The 23932-nt window shown below is 39.6% G+C and overlaps 1 protein-coding gene and 1 pseudogene across 6 annotated transcripts; one reads left to right on the top strand and one right to left on the bottom strand.

The window, feature by feature from the left end:
- Nucleotides 1-6170: 6170 nt before the first annotated feature.
- Nucleotides 6171-23059, bottom strand: KRCC1 (lysine rich coiled-coil 1). Of its 6 annotated transcripts, none has more exons than XM_028122471.2 (4): nucleotides 22927-23059; nucleotides 10874-11046; nucleotides 9834-9967; nucleotides 6171-7562 (listed from the first exon to the last, which is right to left on the bottom strand). In XM_028122471.2, exon 4 carries the CDS (start codon nucleotides 7538-7540, stop codon nucleotides 6767-6769), a length of 774 nt encoding a protein of 257 aa, XP_027978272.1. In that variant the 5' UTR covers nucleotides 7541-7562; nucleotides 9834-9967; nucleotides 10874-11046; nucleotides 22927-23059; the 3' UTR covers nucleotides 6171-6766. The 6 variants fall into 6 exon arrangements, with proteins under 6 accessions (XP_027978272.1, XP_027978273.1, XP_027978265.1 ...); XM_028122472.2 differs by having other exon boundaries at nucleotides 9880-9967; XM_028122464.2 differs by lacking the exon at nucleotides 9834-9967.
- Nucleotides 9857-10338, top strand: LOC148163525 (ribosomal protein uL24-like pseudogene; annotated as a pseudogene).
- Nucleotides 23060-23932: the final 873 nt, after the last annotated feature.

The following is a 23932-nucleotide window of genomic DNA, read 5'->3' as shown; positions in this document are numbered from 1 at the left end:
GCCTTCCATTTTTATTCACTTTGTGGCATCTTTTGATGGACAGCTAATGATAAAGGGTGAAATTTCTTGGTGCTTGGCTCCATTCTCCCCATTTGGAGGGGGACCTTTGAGACCACCCAGTCCAACGTCCTCTTTTTTTGCCTAGAAACAGCCCATCACCCCTTTCCTGCCAGACCAAGACTATGACCTCACTGTTCTAGGCCCTCCAGGGCCTTCTGTGCCCTCACGTTCTCTGCATATTCTCTCATACACGCTGAGGTGACTCCCTCCTTCCATTCACGGTCTATAGCAAACCTGTTTCCTCACTCTTGGCCCCTCCAGGAAGCCCCTAGATCCTGTGAAGTCCAGCCAGTACCCATCTGCCAGGTACCCACCCCCCACCACACCTCCTCCTGGATTCTATCCCAGCTCCCTAAAGGGCTACGGTTCAAACCTCAAACCTGGAAGGAGACAGGGCTGGGCTCCAGTGTAACCCTGGACAAATTACTTTGAGTGATTCTCAGAGTCTCAGCTTTCTTCCATGTAAAATGGTGGGAGCAATGGCAGTTGCCTCTATGGTAGCTCTGGGGATAAGATGTGCAACAACGTCAAATGGGCCCAGTCAGCATCTACTGTTATTAGGGGCTCTGGTCTCCAGGCAATCCAAGACACATTTGGATACCCATACTGCCTATGAGGGTTGTCCTTCTCTTTGGTTTATTTCCTGTCCATGGAGGTCCATACTTTTTGCTCCTAGAGGAGCCAGCTGAGATGCTGAGTGCCCTTGCATCTGTCGTTTCCAGGGCAGATAGCATGGGGGTGGGTGGCAGGAAAAAGCCTAGAGTGCAGCCCCTCTCCTCCATGATTGGTGCTGTGACCTGAGTCATGCACCCACATATCATGGCCCCTGCTGCCCCATCCTTCCAGTTCTTTCGCATGCTTTCCTCTGGCATTCTAGGTATGAGGACTGCTTACAAAGTACTAAAGCAGTGTGCCCCAGCCTGAGGGCTGTCCCCGTTCCAGCCTGGGGAGGTTGTTTTTATTATGTTGAGTATTTATGTTGTGCCAAGCATTTCGCATATATCCTCTTATTTAATCCTCAAAATAGCCCTGCAAGGGTACTTGCCTTATCTTCAGATTAAGAAACTCACCTAATGGGAATGCAAGTTGGTGCAACCACTCTGGAAAACAGTATGGAGTTTCCTCAAACAGTTGAAAATAGAGCTACCATACGATCCAGCAATTGCACTACTGGGTATTTACCGCAAAGATACAAATGTAAGGATCCGAAGGGGTACGTGCACCCCAATGTTTATAGCAGCAATGTCCACAATAGCCAAACTGTGGAAAGAGCCAAGATGTCCATCGACAGATGAATGGATAAAGAAGATGTGGTATATATACACAATGGAATATTATGCAGCCATCAAAAGGAATGAGATCTTGCCATTTGCAACGACGTGGATGGAACTGGAGGGTGTTATGCTGAGTGAAATAAGTCAATCAGAGAAAGACATGTCTCATATGACTTCACTGATATGAGGAATTCTTAATCTCAGGAAACAAACTGAGGGTTGCTGGAGTGGTGGGGGGGTGGGAGGGATGGGGTGGCTGGGTGATAGACATTGGGGAGGGTATGTGCTTTGGCGAGTGCTGTGAATTGTGCAAGACTGTTGAATCACAGATCTGTACCTCTGAAGCAAATAATGCAATATATGTTAAGAAAAAAAAAGAAGAAGAAGATAGCAGGATGGGAAAAATGAAGGGGGAGATATTGGAGGGGGACACCAACCATGAGAGACGATGGACTCTGAAAAACAAACTGAGGGTTCTAGAAGGGAGGTGGGTGGGGGGATGGGTTAGCCTGGTGATGGGTATTAAAGAGGGCATGTTCTGCATGGAGCACTGGGTGTTATGCACAAACAATGAATCGTGGAACACTACATCCAAAACTAATGATGCAATGTATGGTGATTAACATAACAATAAAAATTAAAAAAAAAAAGAAACTCACCTAAAATCATGTAGTATATAAGTTAGCTTTTGCTGCATCACAAACCACCCAACAACTTATGATTTAAAACAGCAAGCATTTATTTCTTACAATTTTGTGAGCTGGCCTGGCTCCGTGGGGGTTGGAAGGCCAAGGTGCCTGGTATGTGGGAAGAGGAAGAGTTAGTTCAAGGTCAGCTGGGTGATGGAGACATGGCCACGAGTCTCGCATGATTCAGCAGGGCTTGTACAAGGTGGCTGAGTTCTAAAAGTAGCATGAGGGCAAACGGGGGCACTTTCCAAATCTAGCTTGCTATTCTCCCATTGGCCAAACCAAGTCCCATGGCCAAGTCCAGCAGTATGGGAAGGGACCACCTCAGGGGTGGTACAGGGAGGGAGAATTATTGCTGCCATTTGCCCCAACAAAGAATGTACCATACATAGCTTGTAAGTGTCCAACTGGAGTTCAAAATCAAGTTTGTTAGATCTGAAAGTTCAAAACTATCTTGGGAGTTATCGCTCAGGGTCTGAGAGTCCAGAACACTCTACGCGTTGCCTAAACAAGTCCACAACATTTTGCATGCACACCTGCAACTGTTTTGCAAATGTATATACATTAATAAACACAAATTATACCTCAATAAACACAGTTTTAAATGTTTGTTCTACTTCACTGCATGTTTTCTTCTTTAGATCCTCCAAGTATATTTGAGTTTCCTTTGCTTACTTTTTACCTTTATCACCTTCTTGCCAGTCTTTTGTATTATTTTCCTTATTTTTTTTGCATTATCTTCATTATTCTCCCTTTTACCCTTTATTTCGTTTTTCTCTGTTGTCTATACTCTCTTGTATTCTTTTTATTTCTGAAAGGCTTTTTTTCTTTTGCTAATTTTTTCCTGTGTCTGTTGGGATCATTGTTTCGTAACCATGTCTAGCTGAGCTCCATGAATATTTCTGACCAAAAAATAGAATTACCTTTTTTTTTTTTTACTGCATTACATTTTATTGTCCCTGAAATTAATAATTATGTTTCTTTTTCAGTTGCATAGTTGTCCAGCCATTTTATTCCAGAGCTATTTTTCTGGTTGATGCGCTTTTCTCAAAGCTTTCATCATTGTCTTATTTCAGCCCTTTCTGAAGTGTTAGGTCAGAGTTTTCATCTGTTTTGTGTCTGCATTTTTCTGGTATCTTCCTGTCAAAATAGTTTACAGTTCATTTTTTTCTTGTAATACCTTACCTGTGGCGAGATCACATTCTCTTCCTCTTTTCCAAAATTTAAATGAAATGTGTTAACCCTGACTGCTGGAAGGACATTTCTGAGGACAAGGGAATGGCCTAGGGTACCTTTCCCAGCTTCACAGCTCAGGGCTCCCTCTTTGTTACCGTGAAGGGTCAAGAAATAACCAAACATGGTTATGTCTCTGCCTCTCAGGGCTAAGCCTACTTCAGAAAAGTCTGCTCTATTTCCCATTGGCCTACAGGTCTTGCCTGCCAAGGTAAGAACCTTTGATGTTATATTTTGCTGTTACAGTTGTTTCTGGGTTTTGCTTCCTCTGGGACCTTTCCCTGCTCCCTGTTTGAACCTCTCTTCTCCTTACTCCTAGTGTTATTTCCCTGCTCGATTTGGTTTCTCAACCTAGCGGGTTTTTTGTTTTGTTTGTTTTGAGGCAAGGTTTGTCCTTCTGAAGGAAATAGTTGCTGGGTGTTTCTGGAATCCTCAGGGCGTAGATGACCATAACAGCAGCTGATCACTGGGTGCCAAAGTGCCTCTGTTGCAGCTTTGCACTCACCAACTCGGAACACGTGATGAGTTCTTCCAGTTTTGCTGGAAGAAACCTCCTTTTGAAAGGAGGTAGCAGTTCTCTTTAGACTTGTTTGTCCTGTTTGGTACAAGGATAAACGATGGTTTGGGACGGGATGGTGTCAATGAAGATGCCGAGAACTGGACAATAGGAGAGAGAATTTGATGACATAACCAGGAGGAATTGCTGATGGGTATGATGTAGGAGAGGAAGGGTTGAACAATTTAATTGGTGTTGTTATTCACAGAGATGCGGAAATTGGGCGGGGAGGAGGTGGGAGGAATGACTGGTGATGAGGGAAGCAAGTACTCCTGAGTTTCTAATATTAACAAGTGTAGTTGGATATGAGTCTAGAACTCAGGGAGAAGATTTAGTCTAGAAATAGAAATTTAGAGGTCGTCAGCTGTCTTAGACAGTTTAGGCTGCTATAACAAATTACCATAGGCTAGGTGGCTGAGCTAGCTCTCTGGCCTCTTCTTAAAAAGGCATTAATCTCACTCATGAAGGCTCTCTCCTCATGACCTAATTACCTCCTAAAGACCGCACCTCCATATACCATGACATTGGGGATTAGATTCCAACATACGAATCTGGGGGGTTGGGAACATGTAATCTACAACAACAAACAGGTAAATTAAAGCCATGGGCCTGGATAAGATCACTTAGGATGTGAGATTACAAAGTGGTGGCCTAGGATTGGTCCCTGATACACCATACATGATGATGCATTCAGAGGTAGGTGGGGGGAGGAGAAACCAGGAAAGGAGCCCATGAGATGGAGGAGCTATGGAGGTAAGGAACATCGGGAGAATGTGGTGCCATGAAGGCTGAGGGAAGAGCATTTCAAGGAAGAGGGACTGACAAACCAGATGGGAGTTGCCAGAGGCTGAACTGAATCCGAATAAAAAATATCCATTGGATTTAACGTCGAGGCCATTGGAGACCTTGACTGTAAAGAATAGCTTCAGAGAAGCAGTAGGGACAGAAAATTAGATGGAAGAGGGGAAGGAGAGAATGAGAGGTGAGAAAGTGTAGATAGCTGGTGTAGGCAAGTTTTGATGTCAAGGAGAAAGGAGGTAGCTGAAAAAGGATATGGGGGTCAAGGGAGTTTTTGTTTTTTGTAGAGGGGAAACAGAAGCATGTTTGCATACTAATGGAATAATCCAGTAGAGGAGGAGAGATTCATGGTGCAGGAGAGATGAAGACCTTGAGAAGGCGAAAGGAGGTAGGATCCAGCACATGAGGGGAGACTTGTCTGTAATAAGAGCAGGGACACCTTTGTTGTAACAGGAGGGAAGATGGAGAACACAGTTCTTGAGGGAAGTTTATAAATCTGGTGGAACAGCCATGAGTTAAGGCCCCTTCTGAGGGCTTCTATTTTCTCAATGGAGTGTGAGGTGAAGTCATGAGCTGAGAAAGGAGGCCTATATGGAATGCGTGAGGAAGGGAAAGATTTGAGGAGAAAGGAGAATATAAAAGTGGTATCTTTGAGTGGGAAACTTACTATGGAAACTCGATTGATTGGAGGTTTGTGGTCATTAGTTTAAAATAAAATGGGTCATCTGCCCTCTCTCCCTCCCTCCTCCCCTCCCTTCCTTCCTTCTTTGCTACGTGGGGCCCAGGGCGGTAGAGGCCAGGTGATGTGACGCAGAGAAGGGTCAGGGCTGAGTAAGGCAGCAGTTCAGCAAGGGTAGGGAGACTGGTTATATGCAAGAGGATGGGTGGGAGGGAATAGATATATTTATATATTTTATTTATATATCTCTTAGCATATAAGTTAAAAACGCTTTTGGTCGAATAACTAACTAAAAACGCTTTTAGCAAAATAATCCTAAAGTTAAAATATTAAAATAGATATGTAAGCACTCACATTCACATTGTGAGTGCAGAGAATTTTCATATTACAGAATCTTATTATCCAAGGCATTTCAGAGGCCAATCCTAATCATATTAGATAATGAGGAAAATGAAGTTAAGTGACTCCCCCCAAGTCACATAACAACTTGATGGCATAGCTGAGACTAGAATTTTGGGATTCAGATTCCCAGGCCATAGTTCTTTCTACAAGATATTGATGCTCTACTACTTCATATGCTTATCATAAAAAAGGGGGGATTATCAGAATGAAAACACTGGTTAGGAAAGAATAATCTGCTAGCAGTTTATTTCTTATAAATTCCTCTCTCTTCAATTTCAGCTATTTGGAAAAATTGTGGTCATTAATAGAGTTCTATCCTAAAAAGTGGGTTTAAATATGAATAAACAAGGTATAGTAAAGAATTTTTACAACTGTAAAGTGTGACCTTGCCTCTTAAGTACAAACTGCTCAGTTATTTCTCTTCCAAAAGAAAATCACTGTTGAATGGGAACAGATCACTGACACAGAACAACAAAACGCAGAAATTAGAACACTTTATTATAAATATTTCCAGAATATAAACTGATTTTGCATCAAAACTCTTTGAAACTTTTAAAACTATATGTAACCTTAGCTTATTATTATTATAATGTATTTCATTCTCCACCTTCCAATCTAGAAAATACACTGCAAGTTAGATCTAAAAAGGAAAAAAAAATCAGTCTAAATTGTGTCATAGAGAAAACTAATGAATATAAAAATACCCCACCCAAAACTAAAACAAACCCAATCAAGAAATAGATTCTGCAAAGCCTATTAATACTCCAATTTAAAATAAATGACCTCCCAAGGGAAAAATACTTCTACCATCCCAGCAATTTGATGAGTAAAAGCAGAGCCACTGTCATTAAGGGAAATTACATTATATAAGAATGTAAGGATGCTTTTAGAAAATGAGGAAAAGTAATTTCCATGTTGGAGAGTAAGCGTATTAAATACTTTGTGTTCACTTGGCCTGTTGTTAGAAGTTGCAGTACCTGTTCACAGGAAAGAACCAACATGAACGTGAACGTCAGAAAACCAGGCCCCTCAACTATTTTTTCAATTTAACCTCAGGAGAACCAACTCAAGAGCTTCAAAATCCAAGGATAGACTGGTCCCAAAGCATTTCCTCCTCTGTCCTCTCTTTACCTTGTTCCTTTTTCTCTTTTCTACGTTTACGTTCTTCTTTCTTAGAGGCTCCATCTTGGCTTTTTTTCTCCTTTCGATTCTTAAGCTTTTCTGTACTGACCCTGACTGTTTCCATCTGTGTTTTGTTTCTTTGGAAGTTCTTGTGTTTATCTAAATCTGTTTCCCCGCAACCTTTTTTTCTCTTATGCTTGGGCCGCTCCTCCTCTGGTTCGTCTCTGCCTTCCTCCGGGTGTCTTTTCCCCTTCTGATGTAGCTGTTTATGCCTGGCTGGATGGCCACCGGCACTGTTTTCTGAGGAGAGGCGCTTGTGAACTCCAGATTCTACACTGTATGAGCTACAGTTAGACTCTCGCTGACTAAGGTTCAGGGGTTCTGGTTTTTCTGAGAAACAGTCCCTGGTGAATTGACAGTAGCTCAGGGAGTCTAGTCTTAGTCTGCTGTCATAAGCTGGTAGCCACTGAGGTAACTGGTTTTCCACTTTTTGTGAACTAGGGCATGATCTTGGGTAGGGCTGCCCAGTTTCAGATGAGCGTCTTTGATCAAACATTCTATACCTTGGTCGGTAATCAAGCTCTTCTCTGTATCCATAGGTTTCCAAACAGTTGTCTCTCATCTTTCTGAAACAAGTCTTTGGCTCTAAGCCTCTGGCTTTCTGCACTTTGATATAATCTTCAAGTTCATCTTGAAAAGAGTCATATGTCTTCTTTGAATGCTTCATTAGGTTGACAACAAGGGATTCTCTGTAGAGAAGATAGGAGAAAATTCTTACTAGATCATTTTATTCTGAATATTTCCTTTGCTCTTGAAGAGAGCTTCCAAAAAACAAAGAAGCCCAAACAAATTAAAACCTAATTCAGCATAAAAGTTAAATACCATGACATTGTATGTCAAAAAGGTACATGAGGATAGTCAAATATCTCCCAGGCCACTCCCAAGTAGCTTTATCTTTCTCAGAAGTGGGATGAAGAGGGCAGAAAGGAGATGGAATATAGGGTTCTGTTGTATGGCTGAAAATGTAAGACATAGGCATGTGTGGATAAGGACTATACATCCCTGATAAGTGGCCTGATAAAATGCTCATATATTTTCTAAAGTTCTGATTTAACCAGTTTCTTGTATATTGTTTTCTAAGAGAAGTAATAGAGCCATAGAGAAGTAATTTAATTTTTAAACTCCTCAGTTTACTCAAACAAAATAAAATAAACATACATACTTACCTGACTAGAGTACTGTAAGACTTAATAAAAGGATGTTTACAAAATGGTTTGGGAATGCTGGAAATTAGAAATTCAGCTATGAGATGAACCTACTCTTTTGTATAAGGCATGAGAGAAGATGAGGGAACAGAGTTCCGTACCTTCTGTATAGGGCTTGAATTTCATTTCTGTTACTTCTGATTGGTGAAAAAAGCATTCTAGAATGTCTTTTGGTTTGTTCTCTATTAAAGTACTGGTGGGAGGGTTAAGGGAGGAAATGGAGGTGAAAGCTGAGAGGGGCTCAGACTGATGCAGAGAAAAGTTTCAGAAGAAATATAAAGCAGATACCCTAGTTTTTTGTTGGCTTGTTTGATTCTTTTGGTGGGGGTAGCACCATTCCTGATTTATTTCTTTCCCCTCCCTCAAATCCTGCATACGTGCAAATATCTTACTACAAGATGATAACGCCTTAGATATTTTTGGTGACATACTCTGTCTCCAAAAATCAGGAGGCTGCATACCCCATGTAGAAATCAGGAGGCTGCATAACCCATGTAGAACAGAACATTTCTTCCCTTTAACAGAAAGAAATAAGCCAATAGCAGTCTAGAGTCACTAAGGATCTGCTATCTTTTCTGGAAATCTGAGATTAAAAATAATGTCTAAATTAAGCCTCGTTTGGTGAGTCAGAAAATTTAGCTCCTATTCAACTTAAAAAGTATAAAAATTCTAACTAGAATAAAATAACGTAACAAATATTTGATGAAATATAGGCAAGAGATTTGAACAGACACTTCAGAAAAGAATATATACAAATGGCCAATGAACACATGAAAAGGTACCATTAGTCATCAAGTCAATGTCCATTAAAACCACAATGAGACACCAGTATGAGCACTCACTAGAATGACTGAGATCAAAAGAATGACATTATCAGTGTTGTTGGTGAGCATGTGGAATTCTGTAGAATGGTAGTTTCTGAGGAAGTTAAACATACGCTTACTGTATGATCTAGTTATTCCATTCCTAGATATTGCCCCCAAAAGAAAAGAAAGTATATGTCCATACAAGGACTGACATATGAATGTTCATAGCAGTGTTATTTGTAATAGCCCCAGAAAGGAAAAACCAAAATGATGATCAACAGGTAAATGGAACAATCAAACAGTGGTATATTCATACAATGAAATACTAGCAGTGATCAAAAGGAATGAACCATTGAAACAGTCAACAATATGGATGAAACTCAGAATATGCTGCGTGAAAGAAGCCTGACGAAAGAGTACATAATATATGATTCCATTAAATAAAACTCTAGAAAATGCAAACTCATCTATAGTAACAGTGTTTGCTTGGGGATGAGGCAGGGAGCGGTGGGCGGAATGATTACAAAGGGTACTTTATGGGGTCTGGATGTATGTTTACTATATTGATCATTTGATGGTATATACATCTGTCAAAACCCATCAAATTGTGTATTTTAAGTATGTACAGTTTATTATATGTTAACTATACCTCTGTAAAGCTGTTTTTACAAAGTCACTAACAAGATTAAAAAGACGTTGATAACTGTTGAAACTGGATGATGGGTATATGAGGTTCACTATACTATTTTCTCTACTTTTATGTTTAAAAATTTTTGATACTTCATACCCACACAGATGGCTATAATAAAAAAAGGCAGATGATATTAAGTGTTGACAAGGATATGGAAAAACTAGTAACTTCATTCATTGCTTGTGGGGATGTAAAATGTGCAGCTATTTTGAAAAACAGTCTGGACTTCCAGCCCTGTGCCCACAGTTCTGAGCCTACCCGGAGCCAGGTAGATGGTCACCATGAAGTTCAATCCCTTCCTGACCTCAGATGGCAGCAAAAACCCCAAATGCCACTTCAGTGTCCCCTTGCACGTGCACAGGATGATCATGTCTTCCCCATTCTCCAAGGACCTGTGGGAAAAGTACAACATCTGCTACATGCCCATCCGCAGGGATGATGAGGTCCAGGTGGTTTGAGGACACTATAAATGTCAATAAATCAGCAAGGTTGTCCAGGTGTTAGAAAGAAATAGGTCATCTACATCAAGCGGCTGCAATGTGAGAAGGCTAATGGCACAACTGTCCATGTGGACATTCACTCGAACAAGGTGGTTATCACCAGGCTAAAACTGGACAAAGATCTGAAAAAAATTCTTGAATGCAAGGCCAAATCTCAACAAGGTGGAAAAGAGAAAGGCAAATATAAGGAAGAACTTATTGAGAAAAATGCAGGAATGAATATAATCTGTTGTGCAACCATAACCTTAACTGTAGATTTTTAGCCTGGTTATGTATTCCTTTGAAACCTCTCAAAGTGTCTCTTGAATATTTCATTTCCTTCCTGTTTTGTTATTGATATGTGGCTCTGTGAATCTACTTTTGCTGTTTTGATTAATAATTTTATGAATAACCACTGGAAACATTTTCTAATTAAAAAGAAAAAAGAAAAACAGTAATGGCAATTCCTCAAAACATTAAACACAGTGTTACCTTATGACCCAGCAATTTCACTCCTAGGTATACACCCGAGAGAACTAAAAACCTATGTTCACACAAAAACTTGAACACAAATGTTCACAGCAGCAATATTCATTAACAGCTAAAAAGTAGAAACAACTCAATGTCCATTAATTGCTGAATGGATAAATAGGGTGCAGTATATTCATACAATGGAATATTACTCAGCAATAAAAAGGAAGGAAGTGCTGATACATGGTACAACATGGATGAACCCTGAAGGCATGCTAAGTGAGAAAAGTCAGTCCCCACAGTCCACAGATCATGCAGAGATCAATAAAGAGGTGAATGGAAACTTACCTTCTCAGGCTGAGAACTTGGTGAAGAAATCTGATCATAGTCACCCATTAATTTCTTCAGTTTTCTAGCATGAGCTTTCCCCACATGGTGAGACTGCGCAACAACCGGGGAGCTAAAAAACACGATGCAGAGATCCCCAAATCGATTTTGTCTAATACTCTATTCCCAGTCATCTGAAACCAAGTGAAATCTTGTTATAAAGATTAAATAGTTCAAAGTTTAGAATTATACCATCAACATAGATTCATCATCTGAAAATTCACAAATCCATCTCCAATTTCTTATCATTTTACTTCCTGTAAGTCTGAAAGTTAGGGTAACTCTTTGAGCATATATTTTACCCCGGAAAAATAAATAGTATTTTTAGAACAAAGTAACCTCAAATTTCCACCTCTAAATCTGCAGATAGCATTCATGATTTTTAATATATTTAGTCTGAACTAAGAGTTTAAGAATAGAGTTTTGCTTGCTTTCAAATAAAAGTCAGCTTCGTAGAAATAATCTTATGATCTAGAAGATCTCTATTTTCAACCTACCTCATAATGTGAAATCCTTTGCGATTCAAACTATATCCTACCCCCCATACTCCTTTTACAAAGGGTAACTATAAAAGTTCAATATTTGTTCATTCAATGTGGTATCTATGAATAAAATAAAGGGAGGTAAGATAGAAGATCATATTAAACATTTAAGGTAATATTTTCAATCTTTAAATAGTTATCATTTCATATACCATCTCATATTTTAATTTCCTGAGTGCCTGCAAGGCTATATACTAGCTTTTTGCTAATTAGAATGAAATTTCAGTATGAAAACATTCAGTAAGTCTCTAGTCTTTACTTTGGTAATATATGTTTATTCAGTTCAGAAAATACCATTCTGAAAGAGAAGTTACTGGGTCACCAGTAGGAGTCTGGATTTTATTGAAAGATTGGGCTAAGAAATCTGGCCTTGGCATTTTTGTGTTTTATAGCAGACAATTTCAAAACATGCAGTTTATTTTAAGATAGTCTCTCATTCTAGCTATACCCCTAATGTTATCTGGAAATCACCTAGAGGAACCACAAACCATCTTTACCTGTGGCGGGCAACAGTCCTCCACAGTTGGTACAAACATGATCACAAGCAAGGCTCACTAAACAAGGCTCAGATAAGCCACTCAAAACTATAGTCATATTCACATATTAATTTCCAGAACTTTTGTTCAAAGTATTTCTCACCAGAATAAATAATCTACACCAAAATGACCACATTTACGCTTGAGGTCTATACTACTATCTAAAAGTTCCTAACAGTTGAAATTTATTTTATGGAAATTCACTAGTTTATAAAAATGATACCACTCATGGAATATCAAAATTGTACTTCCTATGCAGCCATTTAAATGAATGAGTTGGAACTACATGTACTGTTGTGGAGAAATGTCCATGATACATTAAGGGGAAGAAATGATGTAGAAGTCTATCTACCTATTTACCTATTGATCAATCTAAAATCCAATTTTAGTGTAAAAACACTTAACATACAGAACCCAAAACCTAAATATATTCATATATGTTTATTGTAAGGGGAAGTTAAAGGAGCTGGCCTGCAACCCATTTACTTCCTTTCCTGGGGCGGGGGAGAGGGAAGAAGGTAGGTGACTTCTGGATCTCTGACTAAAGAGACCAATGATATTAGCTAGGAGAAAGGGAACTTATCTTTGACATGCCTTTAGCAGGATGTCCCTGGCTAAGGATTATCTGTAGTAAATAAATTCAGGATCTATGAGGCATAGCTCTCTGAAGAATGTCACATAAACTAGGAGGTATAAAATGGAGATGGTTCATAATTTAAATACTCCCACTGAGAGAGGTGACCCTCACTTAGAAACCTCATCTATTATTTTGGGTCAGAGATGCATGACCAACATAGAAAAACATGGTTTGAGGAGCCATCTTTCATGTCCTAGATATCTCTGCTTCTTTGGAGTTGCATGATCGATTGTATCCTTGAAATACTTAGTAAACTTGATACTAGGTAATATTACTGATTTGTGTTAGTATGATTTGACAGTCTGATCTTGTATATTGCAATATCCATAGGAAAAAATCAGAAAAGATATACACTAAACTTAACGGGTCTTGGGAAATGGGCTTAGGAAAGGTGTAATAGACAATATTTAACATTTTGCTCTCTGCACATGTCTATATTGTTTTAATTTCTGCAAAAAGCATTACTTTGTAATTTAAAACTCCATAAAAATTTGATTTAAAGGTTCTGCAGGGTATCTTCAAATTAGGCTTAATTTTCAGTACCAATATGTAGATTAAAAAGGTTTGCTTAAAAAATATTATGAGTTTCGGATGCCTGGGTGGTTCAGTCGTTTAAGTGTCTGCCTTTGGCTCAGGCCATGATCCCAGGTTCCTGGGATGGAGCCCTGTGTCAGGCTCCCCGCTCAGAGGGGAGCCTGCTTCTCCCTCTCCCTCTACCCCTCCCCACTCACTGCTCGCGTGCTCTCTCTCAAATAAACAAATAAAATCTTTAAAAAAAATATTATGAGTTTAAGAACTGTAAACATTTTTAAAAGGATGATGAATATTTAAAATATTTATTATATATAATATCTCTCTAAATTATTTCTGAATTGTTGTAAGGTATATAACTTAATTACATATGACTCTAAAGTTAAAATGAAGAGCAAGCTATAAAACAGGAGAAAATATTCCCATCTTACATATCAGACCAAGGACTTATATCTAGAATATATAAAGAACTCTTATGACTCAATAAGACAAATACAAATTAAAATGGGCAAAAGATTTGAACAGAAACCTCAAAAAATAATTTATATATATAAATATGACTTGAAACCCTACATCATCACTGGAAGTCATTAAAATTAATAGGACTGAAAATACCAAATGTTGGTAAGGTTGGTGAACAACTGGAATTCTCATCATTACTAGTTAGAATTTAAAATGGTACAACTTTAGAAACAAATAATGCAAGATATGTTAAGAAAAAAGAAAAAGAAGAAGATAGCAGGAGGGGAAGAATGAAGGGGAGTAAGTCGGAGGGGGAGAGGAACCATGAGAGACGATGGACTCTGAAAAACAAACTGAGGGTTCTAGAGGGGAGGGGGGTGGGGGGATGGGTTAGCCTGGTGATGGGTATTAAGGAGGGCACGTTCTGCGTGGAGCACTGGGTGTTATGCACAAACAATGAATCATGGAACACTATATCAAGAACTAATGATGAAATGTATGGTGATTAACATAACAATAAAAAAATTTTAAAAATGGTACTTTACAAAGCAGTTTGATAATTTCTTTAAACATTAAACATTTAACCACATAACCCAGCCATTTCACTTGTATTAGTCCAAGAGAAATGAAAACATACATCCATGCAAAGACCTGTACATGAATGTTCATAGCAGATTTATTTGTAATAGCCCCAAACTGAAACAACCTTAATGTCTGCCAGTAGGCTAATGGATAAACAAAACATGGTATAGCTATACAATATAATTATTCAGCAACAAAAAGAAGCAAAATAGCAATATATACATAACATGGATGAATCTCAAAATCATGCTTAGTGCAAGACACAGGAGTAGCTACTGTATGATTCTATATTTGTAAAAAGTTCTAGACATATAAACTGATCTATAGTGATAGAAAGCACATTAGTGGTTGTTGGGGACAGGGGTAGAAGGTGGGATGGATTATAAAGAGGCCTGAGAAAACTTTTGGTGTTGACAGAAATATTTGGCATTTTGTTTACAATGGTATACACCTGTCAAAAACTCATTGCCTTGTACATTTCAAATATGTGTATATTTTAAGTAAAGTATATCTCAATAAAGTGTACCAGAGGAGCTTAAAGATCTGTAACAGATGTTTTGGAAAAAGGAGTAATTTTGCCTTAATTTGTTAAACTGGATTTTTAAATGTTGGCTTTGTTTCCAGAAAAATTATTCACCTAACAAAGGCCAATTCACCTATGCAGAACTACTGCCAGTCCTATTATGTCACTTACCTCATTGCTCTTACGAGCCAGACGTAGGGACTCTGGAGTCAGTTCTGGCACTTAATTAGCTGTGTAAGCTTGGTTAAGTTCTCAACCTCTCTGTGCCTTAAGTTCCTCATCTCTAAAATAGGGATATGATCTACACCTCAAAGAGCTATTGTGAGCCTTAAGGAAATGAATACATGTAGAATGCTTAGAAGAGTATATGGCACGTGGTCTAAGTGCTGCATGAATGAGCTACTTTTATTGTTATTCAGGATTTCATCTATTTAACTGACATCGTGAAATGTTCTCCCAACCAATTCTAGTAACTACAGAAAGCCAAATAAAGGAAAGATTATGTGTAAACAGAGCAAGAGTACCTATTTTTTATTTCAAGCTAACTCATATTTCAGAGGGACTTTTTTATAAATGAAAACTTAGGGGGCACCTGGGTGGCTCGGTCGGTTAAGTGTCTTGACTCTTGATTTCAGCTCAGGTCATAATTTTGGGGTCATGAGATCGAGCTCTGAGTCAGGCTCCCAGCTGCTTGGGATTGTTTCTCTCTCTTTTTTTTTAAATTTTTTTTATTTTTCAGACTCCCTGCTGAGCAGGGAACCCGATGTGGGACTCAGTCCCAGGACTCCGGGATCATGACCTGAGCCAAAGGCAGTTGCTTAACCATCTGAGCCACCCAGGCGCCCCTTTTCCTCTGCTCCTCCCCCTGCCCTCTCTCTTAAAATAGATATTTTTATTTTTTCAAAAAGATTTTATTTATTTGAGAGAGAGAGAGGGAGCCTGTGAGAGAGAGCACAAGCAGGGGTAAGGGAAGAGGGAGAAGGAAGCAGAGTCTCCATTGAGCAGGGAGGCTGTCTGGGACTTGATCCCAGGACCCTAGGATCATGACCTGAGCTGAAGGCAGATGCTTCACCAACTGAGCCACCCAGGCACCCCTAAAATAAATAAATCTTTAAAAATAATAATAAAAATGAAAGCTGAAGATTAGACTTGATCATTGTCTTTTGTGATTGCTCTGATTTTGAACCAATTCTTTGAAGATTTCAGTTCATATTGTGTTAATGCGTGCCATGTATAATACCCAAAAGAGTATGGAGTATCAAGCAGAGACACCCAGGACACTAGCTAATTTTACTATTTATAGGCTGTATTAGGTCCCAAGCAAGAAATAGTTTGTCTTGACTGAAACTCATCTGGAGTATTTTTTTAAGATGTACCTTCTAATATTTTTGGAACAAATCTAGCAAAATTCTGAAAACTTGAGTTCCTATTTATACCGCAAGCCTAGTTATAAAGGAACACCCACATTGTTCATTTACTTTTTTTCCCTTTTTTTTCATTTACTTTTAGGAAAGATATAGTGAAAAGAGCAAGAATATAGAATCTTTTATTTTGGAGAAATGAAACTATGTAGGTTATTCAATAGCTGGAGAAAGCTTGGTCTTTTTTATTTCAGTAAAAATATGGAAAGCCATTGTGAAAGTTAAATAAAAACATATATCAACTATTGTGTTAAATATGAAGTTACTCATTATTCATACTCATAAATATGAATTACTCATAATTCATAAGTTACTCATAATTCAAAACTGCCTAAAAGAGCTTCATATCTTAATAAAAAAACTAAGAACTCTACTTTAATTCTAGAATTGTCAGAGAATTTATTACATTCCAACCACCCATTTACAAATTGCACTGTACAAAATGTTTTTAATAAGTCTCAGGTTTGGTGAATAAATCAACTTAAGTGAAAAATCTAATAAAAAATTTTATGCCCCACAGCACATCATTTGTGTTGTGGGGTGGCATTTAAAAATCATACAGCATGGTCTTAAAAAAATGTTTATTAAATACCTCTGAAGAAAAAAGTGGGCAAAGTAAGGATGTTAATCTGGTTACTTTTAGCTCAATTCTTCCCCTTTAAAAAATACACCAAATAAATGGCATAGTCTTATACTTTTAAATCTAATTCACTGAGAAGCATTAGGAGATGTTTTATATTTTTCCTTTATTTGCATCTTTCTCTCAGAGATGTAGCATCCTCTGTATTCCATTAAAGCTATCTAAAAGTATTTTTTTTGATGCAGTAGTAAATAGTATTTTTTAAAATCTAAACTTACTAAACGTTTGTTTCTAACATTTAGAAATATTGATTTTGTATATGGGCCTTATATTTTACCCCCTTGCTAGCTAAACTTATTCTTAGCCTTTTCCTAGATTCCTTGCTCTTTCCTACATATATGATCATATCATCTGCAAATAGAGACAGTGTTACTTCTTTCTCTCCAATTTGAACACCTTTTGTTTTTCTTGTCTTACTGTACTGGCTAGGACCTCCAGTACAATACTGAATAGAAGTGGTGAGAATGGATATCTTTCCCTTCTTCCTGCTCTTGAGTTTTGCAATCTTTTAACATTATTATAATCTCAGGAAAGACTAAGCAGAGCATCACATTAAGTTTTAGTCTAGGTAACTGATCCTGTTATCTTTGCTATCTTTTGTAACTATTTGTTATCTTTGCATGTTTTTATTTCTTTTTATCTATTTAAGTGTTTTTTAGAGATCTTAATTGTAACAGAAATGCAGCCCTATGGGGAGCCTGGGTGGTGGTGGTGGCTCAGTCGGTTAAGCTCAAGCGTCTGCCTTTGGCTCAGGTCATGATATCCGGATCCTGGGATAGTCCTGAGATCAAGCCCCAAGGCTCCCTGCTCAGCGGGGAGTCTGCTTCTCCCTCTCCCTCTGCCCCTCCCCCCTGCTCATTTTCTCTCTCAAATAAATAAATAAAATCTAAAAAAAAAAAAAAGAAATGCAGCCCTGTACCTGTTAGCATCATAAACACTCTTAGCTATGTTGGTTATTAACTTTGCCTTTTCAGGAAATGAGATTAGTATCTGATCTAGAAGTTTGCCAAGCTCTAGCTATTTTACACCAATACAACAATCACAAAAATAACTAAGGGTTTACTACTATGATAAATGATAAATGATATTTCCAATGATAAAATACAAAAGAACTAACAAAATCATTAATTGGGAGTACTTCACATTTAATATAACATTTATGTCTTTATCTAAACTAAGTCTTTGAACATCAATAATCATAAGTACTCTATGGCTAGCTAACTTGAGAATCATGCTCGTGAAGTTAATTTTACTCGGATCCAAGGCAGACATCCTACATCAGAATGCCACCAAATTCCTTCCAAAGGGTTAGTAAATGTGAATGGGTCTATAAGAAGGGGGGGAAAACCCCAATGCTCATGTCCTAACATATATTTGATGACTATAGTAGGGGAAATCTTGTTAGTTGTTTTAACATGCTTAGTCAATATTTTTACATATTGACACCTAATAAAGGCAACAAATCTGAAACTCACAATCATTAATGTCTCTCCAGACATCTTCCTCCCCAACCATTCTATCCAGCTGTCAATATTAGATTTACAACATGTGGTGCTCTCGTGTGTGTGTATGTGTGTGTGTGTGTGTGTGTGTGAACTACTCCTGATTATTCCAGGAGTCCTGGCTGATCTACACTTACAACTGCATTTTCTCTAATGTGCTCATCCTGCTATTTCTTACCAGTTTTAGAGGTTGTCAAATAACCTGTCTCCTTCCCACCCCCCATGGAGAATCTGACTGCCTTGCACTACTAGCCCACATTTCCTCTACAGCCATTTCAGACTCAGAGATGGAAGTTGTGTGTCAGCAATGGCAAAGCAGCCATGCCAGCTCTGGTGCACTCACCTTTACTGTAATTTGAGAGAAATAAACTTAAACCCCTGCATTTTCTCCACTTTTTCTTTTTGTAATTTCACTAACAAACATTAATACTAAGCTCTTTAAAGGGCTGTGCCTAATTCATTTGTACGTCCTTGGTACTGAGCAGAGTAACTGGTACATAGCAGGAGCTCAATAAATATTTTCTGAATAAATGTTAACATGTTAGCTATTAGCTAAATTTTGTCATTTGGACCAAATGATAAAATCTCTGCTTAATATCATGAAAACAGAGGAAAATATTTTTAGGCAATTGCTATGTGAATGGGTTAATGATTCAATTAGGAGTCAAAAATGTCCTTTTATTCTAAAACTGAGTCCGTTTAATTTTTTTTCTTAAAGAGAGGCAAATACGCAAGAATTGTTTGTTGTGGTTTTGTTTTACTGATTCTTCAGGAATATCATTACCAGGTGAAAAAATTTTTAACTGTCAAAAATACAGTTTTTACTCAAATACTTGAGAAACATCACTGAATGAATTACACAGTGTCCTGGAAAATCTTATGACAACTTCACCATAAATTCTGTTTCTTTTCATGTAAGTCTGGTCACGTGGTGTGTGTGTGTGTGTGGTGTGTGCGCGTGTGTATGTGACTGAGTTTCTCAATTTCCTACTTGTAATCTTACACCTTGTATATATTCCCTGCTTACCAATATTTAATCCTCCTCTTAGGAGCGTTACAGCTATAGGTGAAAATGGATAGAAGAGGTTCTTCAAAGCAGTTTTAATGGTCCTATCAGGATCTTGAATGTGACTGGACTTTTAGTAACTGGATGCATGATAATTCTTTCATACATTTTGCATGAATCTCCTAAGTCTTTTTAGAAAAAAAAATACTGGATAAGTAATTAAGCAACATTTCCCCTCCCACTTCTTGTTTATGAACTATCTTGACTGGCAATTACTTAAGGCTTTTACAAATATCTCAACTAGGGGCGCCTGGGTGGCTCAGTCAGTTGAGCCTCTGCCTTCCGCTCAGGTCATGATCCCAGAGTCCTGGGATTGAGTCCCGCATAGGGGGACTTGCGGGGAGCCTGCTTCTCCCTCTGCCTGCCACTTCCCCTGCTTGTGCTCTCTCACTCTCTGACAAATAAATAAAAACTTAAAAAAAAACCCAAAAAAACAAATATCTCAACTAGAAATACATTGACTCAGGGTGCCTGGGTGGCTCAGTCATTAAGTGGCTGCCTTCTGCTCAGGTCATGATCCTGCAGTCCTGGGATGGAGCCCTGTGTCAGGCTCCCTGCTCAGAGGGGAGCCTGCTTCTCCCTCCCTCTGCCTGCTGCTCCCCCTGCTTGTGCGTGCTCTGTCAAATAAATAAAATAAAATCTTTAAAAAATACATATTGACTCCTATCATTGTTTTAAATAGTATAATATATTAATATTGGCCATTTGTTAGGTAGCAGTTAACTGAACAGTTAATGAAGGATATTTACCCAAAATAAAGTGACAAGAGGTAATCTTTTAGGTAACGAATTATATCTTTTCAAATCCTAGTGAATGGTATTTCATCACTCTTTTGAACGTCACCAGATAACCATTATAGGTTGAAGTTTCATGTTTTAGGAACTGCTGTTCTAGTACACAGCCAATCCATGGAAAGAATATCAGTAAGGAACTGTAAAGTCAGTTCATAATTTTAATGCTGTCAAGGACCTCAGAGTTTGGTTGGTATAGAGGTCCTCAACCTTAACACTACTGACATCTTGGGTAGGAGAATCCTTTGTTGGGGTGGCCCTGTCCATTTTAGGATGTTTGCCAGCATCTCTGCCCTACATCAAATAGATGCCAAGTAGCACCTGTGCTCACCATGCCCTTTCTTGCCCAGTGGTGGAAACCAAAAATGTCTCCAGAAATTGCCAAATGTCCTTTGGGGTGGGAGTGTAAATAATCCTTGGTTGAGAACCACTCAACTGGGCTAATCCAATTTTCCCTCCCCACAGACGACAAAACTCAAAAAAGAAATTTGGGACTTTGAGTTTGAAAGAAGTTCGGGACTTAACTCAGGTCATACTGCTAGTGGACAAATTAACACTACAATCTATTACTTGTTAAGATTCCTGTTCCAGTATTCCCATTATACCATCTTGAAGTTGCATAGAAAGGTTACTGCTAGCATTGTGTGAACTGACACTGTAAAAAGTCTTAAGTAATTGCACACATTCAAAGTCATCACACACAAACAAAAAATGTCATCTGGCAAAAAACTGTTTTTCCATGAGAAACTGTTTCCAAATCTTCCTGTGATCTGGCTATAAGAGCCAAATTGTAGTCTCGACACTTATAAACTGCTCAGGCTTACTTATTGGTGAGAGGCAGTAAGTCTGGTATGAAAACAAATAAATCCAGATTTTATTTTATTTTTTTTTCAGAACAATGATAACCTAGGGTGACTGAAGACACTAAATCTAGTCTTCCAAAGGTTGCCTTTACTAAGAGACCTTTAATAGAACATCATTTGCTTGCACTGACTAATTCCATTTTTAGTGTATGGAATTTATATAAGGTGCTTACAAAAATGTTTTAAGAAATGTGTACTAAAAAAATAAAAAATAAATGTAAAATCTAAAACCATAAAAAAAAGAAATGTGTACTTTTTTTTTTTACTACTTTGCCATTCCTCCAAAGTGAAATATGTAAAATAGCACAGAAAAATGGAAAATATCACGAAAGAGGGTGAAAACGAAGTTATTTCCATTAGGTTATTATATTTATTAATGTCTCTCCAGAAAAAAGGAACCTAAATTATTCTACAATATTTTGGCTTCCACCATCTTTCACTCTGGAGACAAAAAAGCAATATAAGGCAACACAGTAAATACTAAAAATTATGAAACTGAGGTTGGTTGAATGTTTTACTGAGATCTGCAATGTGATCAAGCTCCACCATCTAAAATCATTCCAAAACTGCCTTACAGCCTTACCTTAGTTTGGAACAAGCAGGCTGTTCACAGGCATATAGTAGTTGTAAGAACTCAAACATCTGTTAAATTGAGATGATCAAGAAATAGCTTTCTGTGTTAGGGGAAACGTGTTGGTGAGAACTGTGAGAACTTTGGGCAGAAACACTCCTTCTAAACTCCTGCACGAAGACTTGCCCAAATTGTAACATGGCCTCCAGCAGCTTAAGGCTGAATCCCTGGGATGACCCAGTCCTCTTTGCAGCTTCTGCTAGAAAAAGCTCAGAGCTGTCAAAATAGATGTACTGTTTTTAGAGCCAATACCTAATGACAGGCCCCCGCCCTCTCTTTTTGAGAGTGTTGAACTAAAAAGGGCTTTGGACTGTGAATCCTCCCGGTCTGAGATGGATGTGTCCAACTCCGGAGCCTTCTCAAAGCTTCCCAAAGACCTGGAAGCCATTCCTTCCAAGTGTAATCATCAGGAAGGAGAAGCCTAGGTCTCCCAGCGGCTGTGGGAGGACAGAATCCTAACTTCCTTACTTGCCAGCAAGCCAGACACAGCTGGCTTCACAGCATCCACAAGGAACAACCCTTTGTAATTTCTCACTTCCCTGAGTCTTGAACTCCCCCTCTCCTCCAGTCCCTCATTTTCCCTTTAAACTCCCAGTCGGCTCTGAGCAAATCCGAATGGAGCTCAGCTCTTTCCCCTACTGTCGGTAGTTTCTGAATAAAAATTTGCACCGCTCTCACTCACGTCCGCTTTGCTGTCTTGACACGGTAGATCGTACTGAACTCAGACCACTAACAAGAGAGCCCTGTAAATCTTAGAAGCTGTTTTACAGGGTGTTACCCTCAAAAAAAACCTAGAAAAACCCTCCAAAGGGGCGTCTCATCTCTCCCTCAGGGCCCCCGCAGTTCTAAGTTCCCGGGCTACTTCCTACACTCCGCAAAGTCCTAACTCCGCTTCTGCCTAAGTACCTACTTTCCCGGCTGTTGAATTTGCACCCAGCAGAGGTTTCCTCGCTCGCACGTCACCGGCCCTTTCCTTATCTCGAAGCTTCCTCACCAATCCCGCTTCCCTTTCCCTGACAGTCCCAGGTCGGCTTCGACCTGGCCACCTCTCTGCCCCCTCCATCCTTGGCTTCCTCAGCGTGCTGAGGCGTCCCTCTCCCCTCCACGCTCCACCTGGGGACCGTGGCGCCCCTTTCCAGGGGCGGCGGGTGGTGTCGGGGGCGGACGGACTCCCGCCCCGACCCGGTCGGCCATGGCGCACGTTCGGGGCGCGCCCAGCCTGTTCCTGGGCCGCGAAGTTGAGGGGCTGAAGACGGGGTCGCCCCCGCCGCCGGGGCGGGAACTCACCTTCTCTGAGGCAGGGGCGGGCGTCTACAACTACTGTTCCCCCTCCCCGCCAACGCCGCCGGCCGGGGAATAGGCCGGGGTGGAGGTGGCGGAGAGGCAGGGACAGCCGCTGCCGCCACCGCCGCCTCCGCCGCCGAGCAGGCGGGGTGAGAGGAGGAGGCGGAGACCCAGCTTCCTGAGGGGAAGTCTCCGCCACCACCGGAGGCTGACTGGATAGGGCCGGCGCCATGGCGGCAAAGCGCGCTACTGCGCTTGCGCGGGTCACCCCGCTTCCACAGAGGCCCTTTAGCTCCGCCCCCTGCGTGCCCCGCCCCTTTCTCGCGTCTCTTCCGGGGCTCGCGCCTCTCGGTGCAGGTGTTCTTCTCCCAGGTGCTCTCCCCTCGTCGTTCGAGGGAAGGGAGAACGCGTGCGGCCGCTCGCCCGGTGTGAGTAAATCTAAAACCGACTGAGAAAGAAAAAGTCTGGAAACCTCTGGATTCTTCCTCCATAGTATCTGAGAAATACATCATCTCTTTTATCTGTTCATCTTTTCTTTGTTAGGGTCTTTAATGTACAGAGTTAGAGGAAGCAGAAGCCTTGGTCATGATACGTTGTCATACTGGTCCATAAATGACTTTTTATCTCCCCTCCTTCAGTATATGCGTATGTTCCAACACACATACACAACCTCACCTCATCTCATTCCCCATCTCCCAAAGAAATCAATATCCTGACTTGTAGTCCTTATTTCCTTTCATATATATATCTATCACACACGTGTGTAGCAAAAAAAAAGTTTATTTTTGAATTTCCTAAGATTTATATCTTCCTCTATGCAGTATTCTGGAACTCGTTTCACTCAACACTTGGAGGATTATCCAAGCTGTTGCATATAGGTGTTATTTATTTGTCTCACTGCTGTACAATATTCCACCCATTTTCCTGTTGATGGGCAAGTCTCCTGGTATGCTTTGCAAAAATTTCTCTTGAGTAGACTCTCCTTTCCTGTCACACTGCCATTGCTTAG

The sequence above is a fragment of the Eumetopias jubatus genome, unplaced genomic scaffold (genome assembly GCF_037043125.1).
Source record: "Eumetopias jubatus isolate StellerSeaLion01/CBP00866 unplaced genomic scaffold, mEumJub1_p1.0 scaffold_9, whole genome shotgun sequence".
In the NCBI taxonomy this organism is placed as follows: Eukaryota; Metazoa; Chordata; class Mammalia; order Carnivora; family Otariidae; genus Eumetopias; species Eumetopias jubatus.
This window is presented reverse-complemented; position numbering and strand designations above follow the sequence as displayed.

Excerpts from the sequence above, each read along its gene's own strand:
- KRCC1 (XM_028122464.2), bottom strand. The coding sequence starts at position 10,911 with ATGATCAGATTTCTTCACCAAGTTCTCAGCCTGAGAAG. Across the intron at positions 7,563-10,873 it reads CAAGTTCTCAGCCTGAGAAG|AGAATCCCTTGTTGTCAACC; the intron begins GTAAGTTTCCAT and ends TCTTCTCTACAG.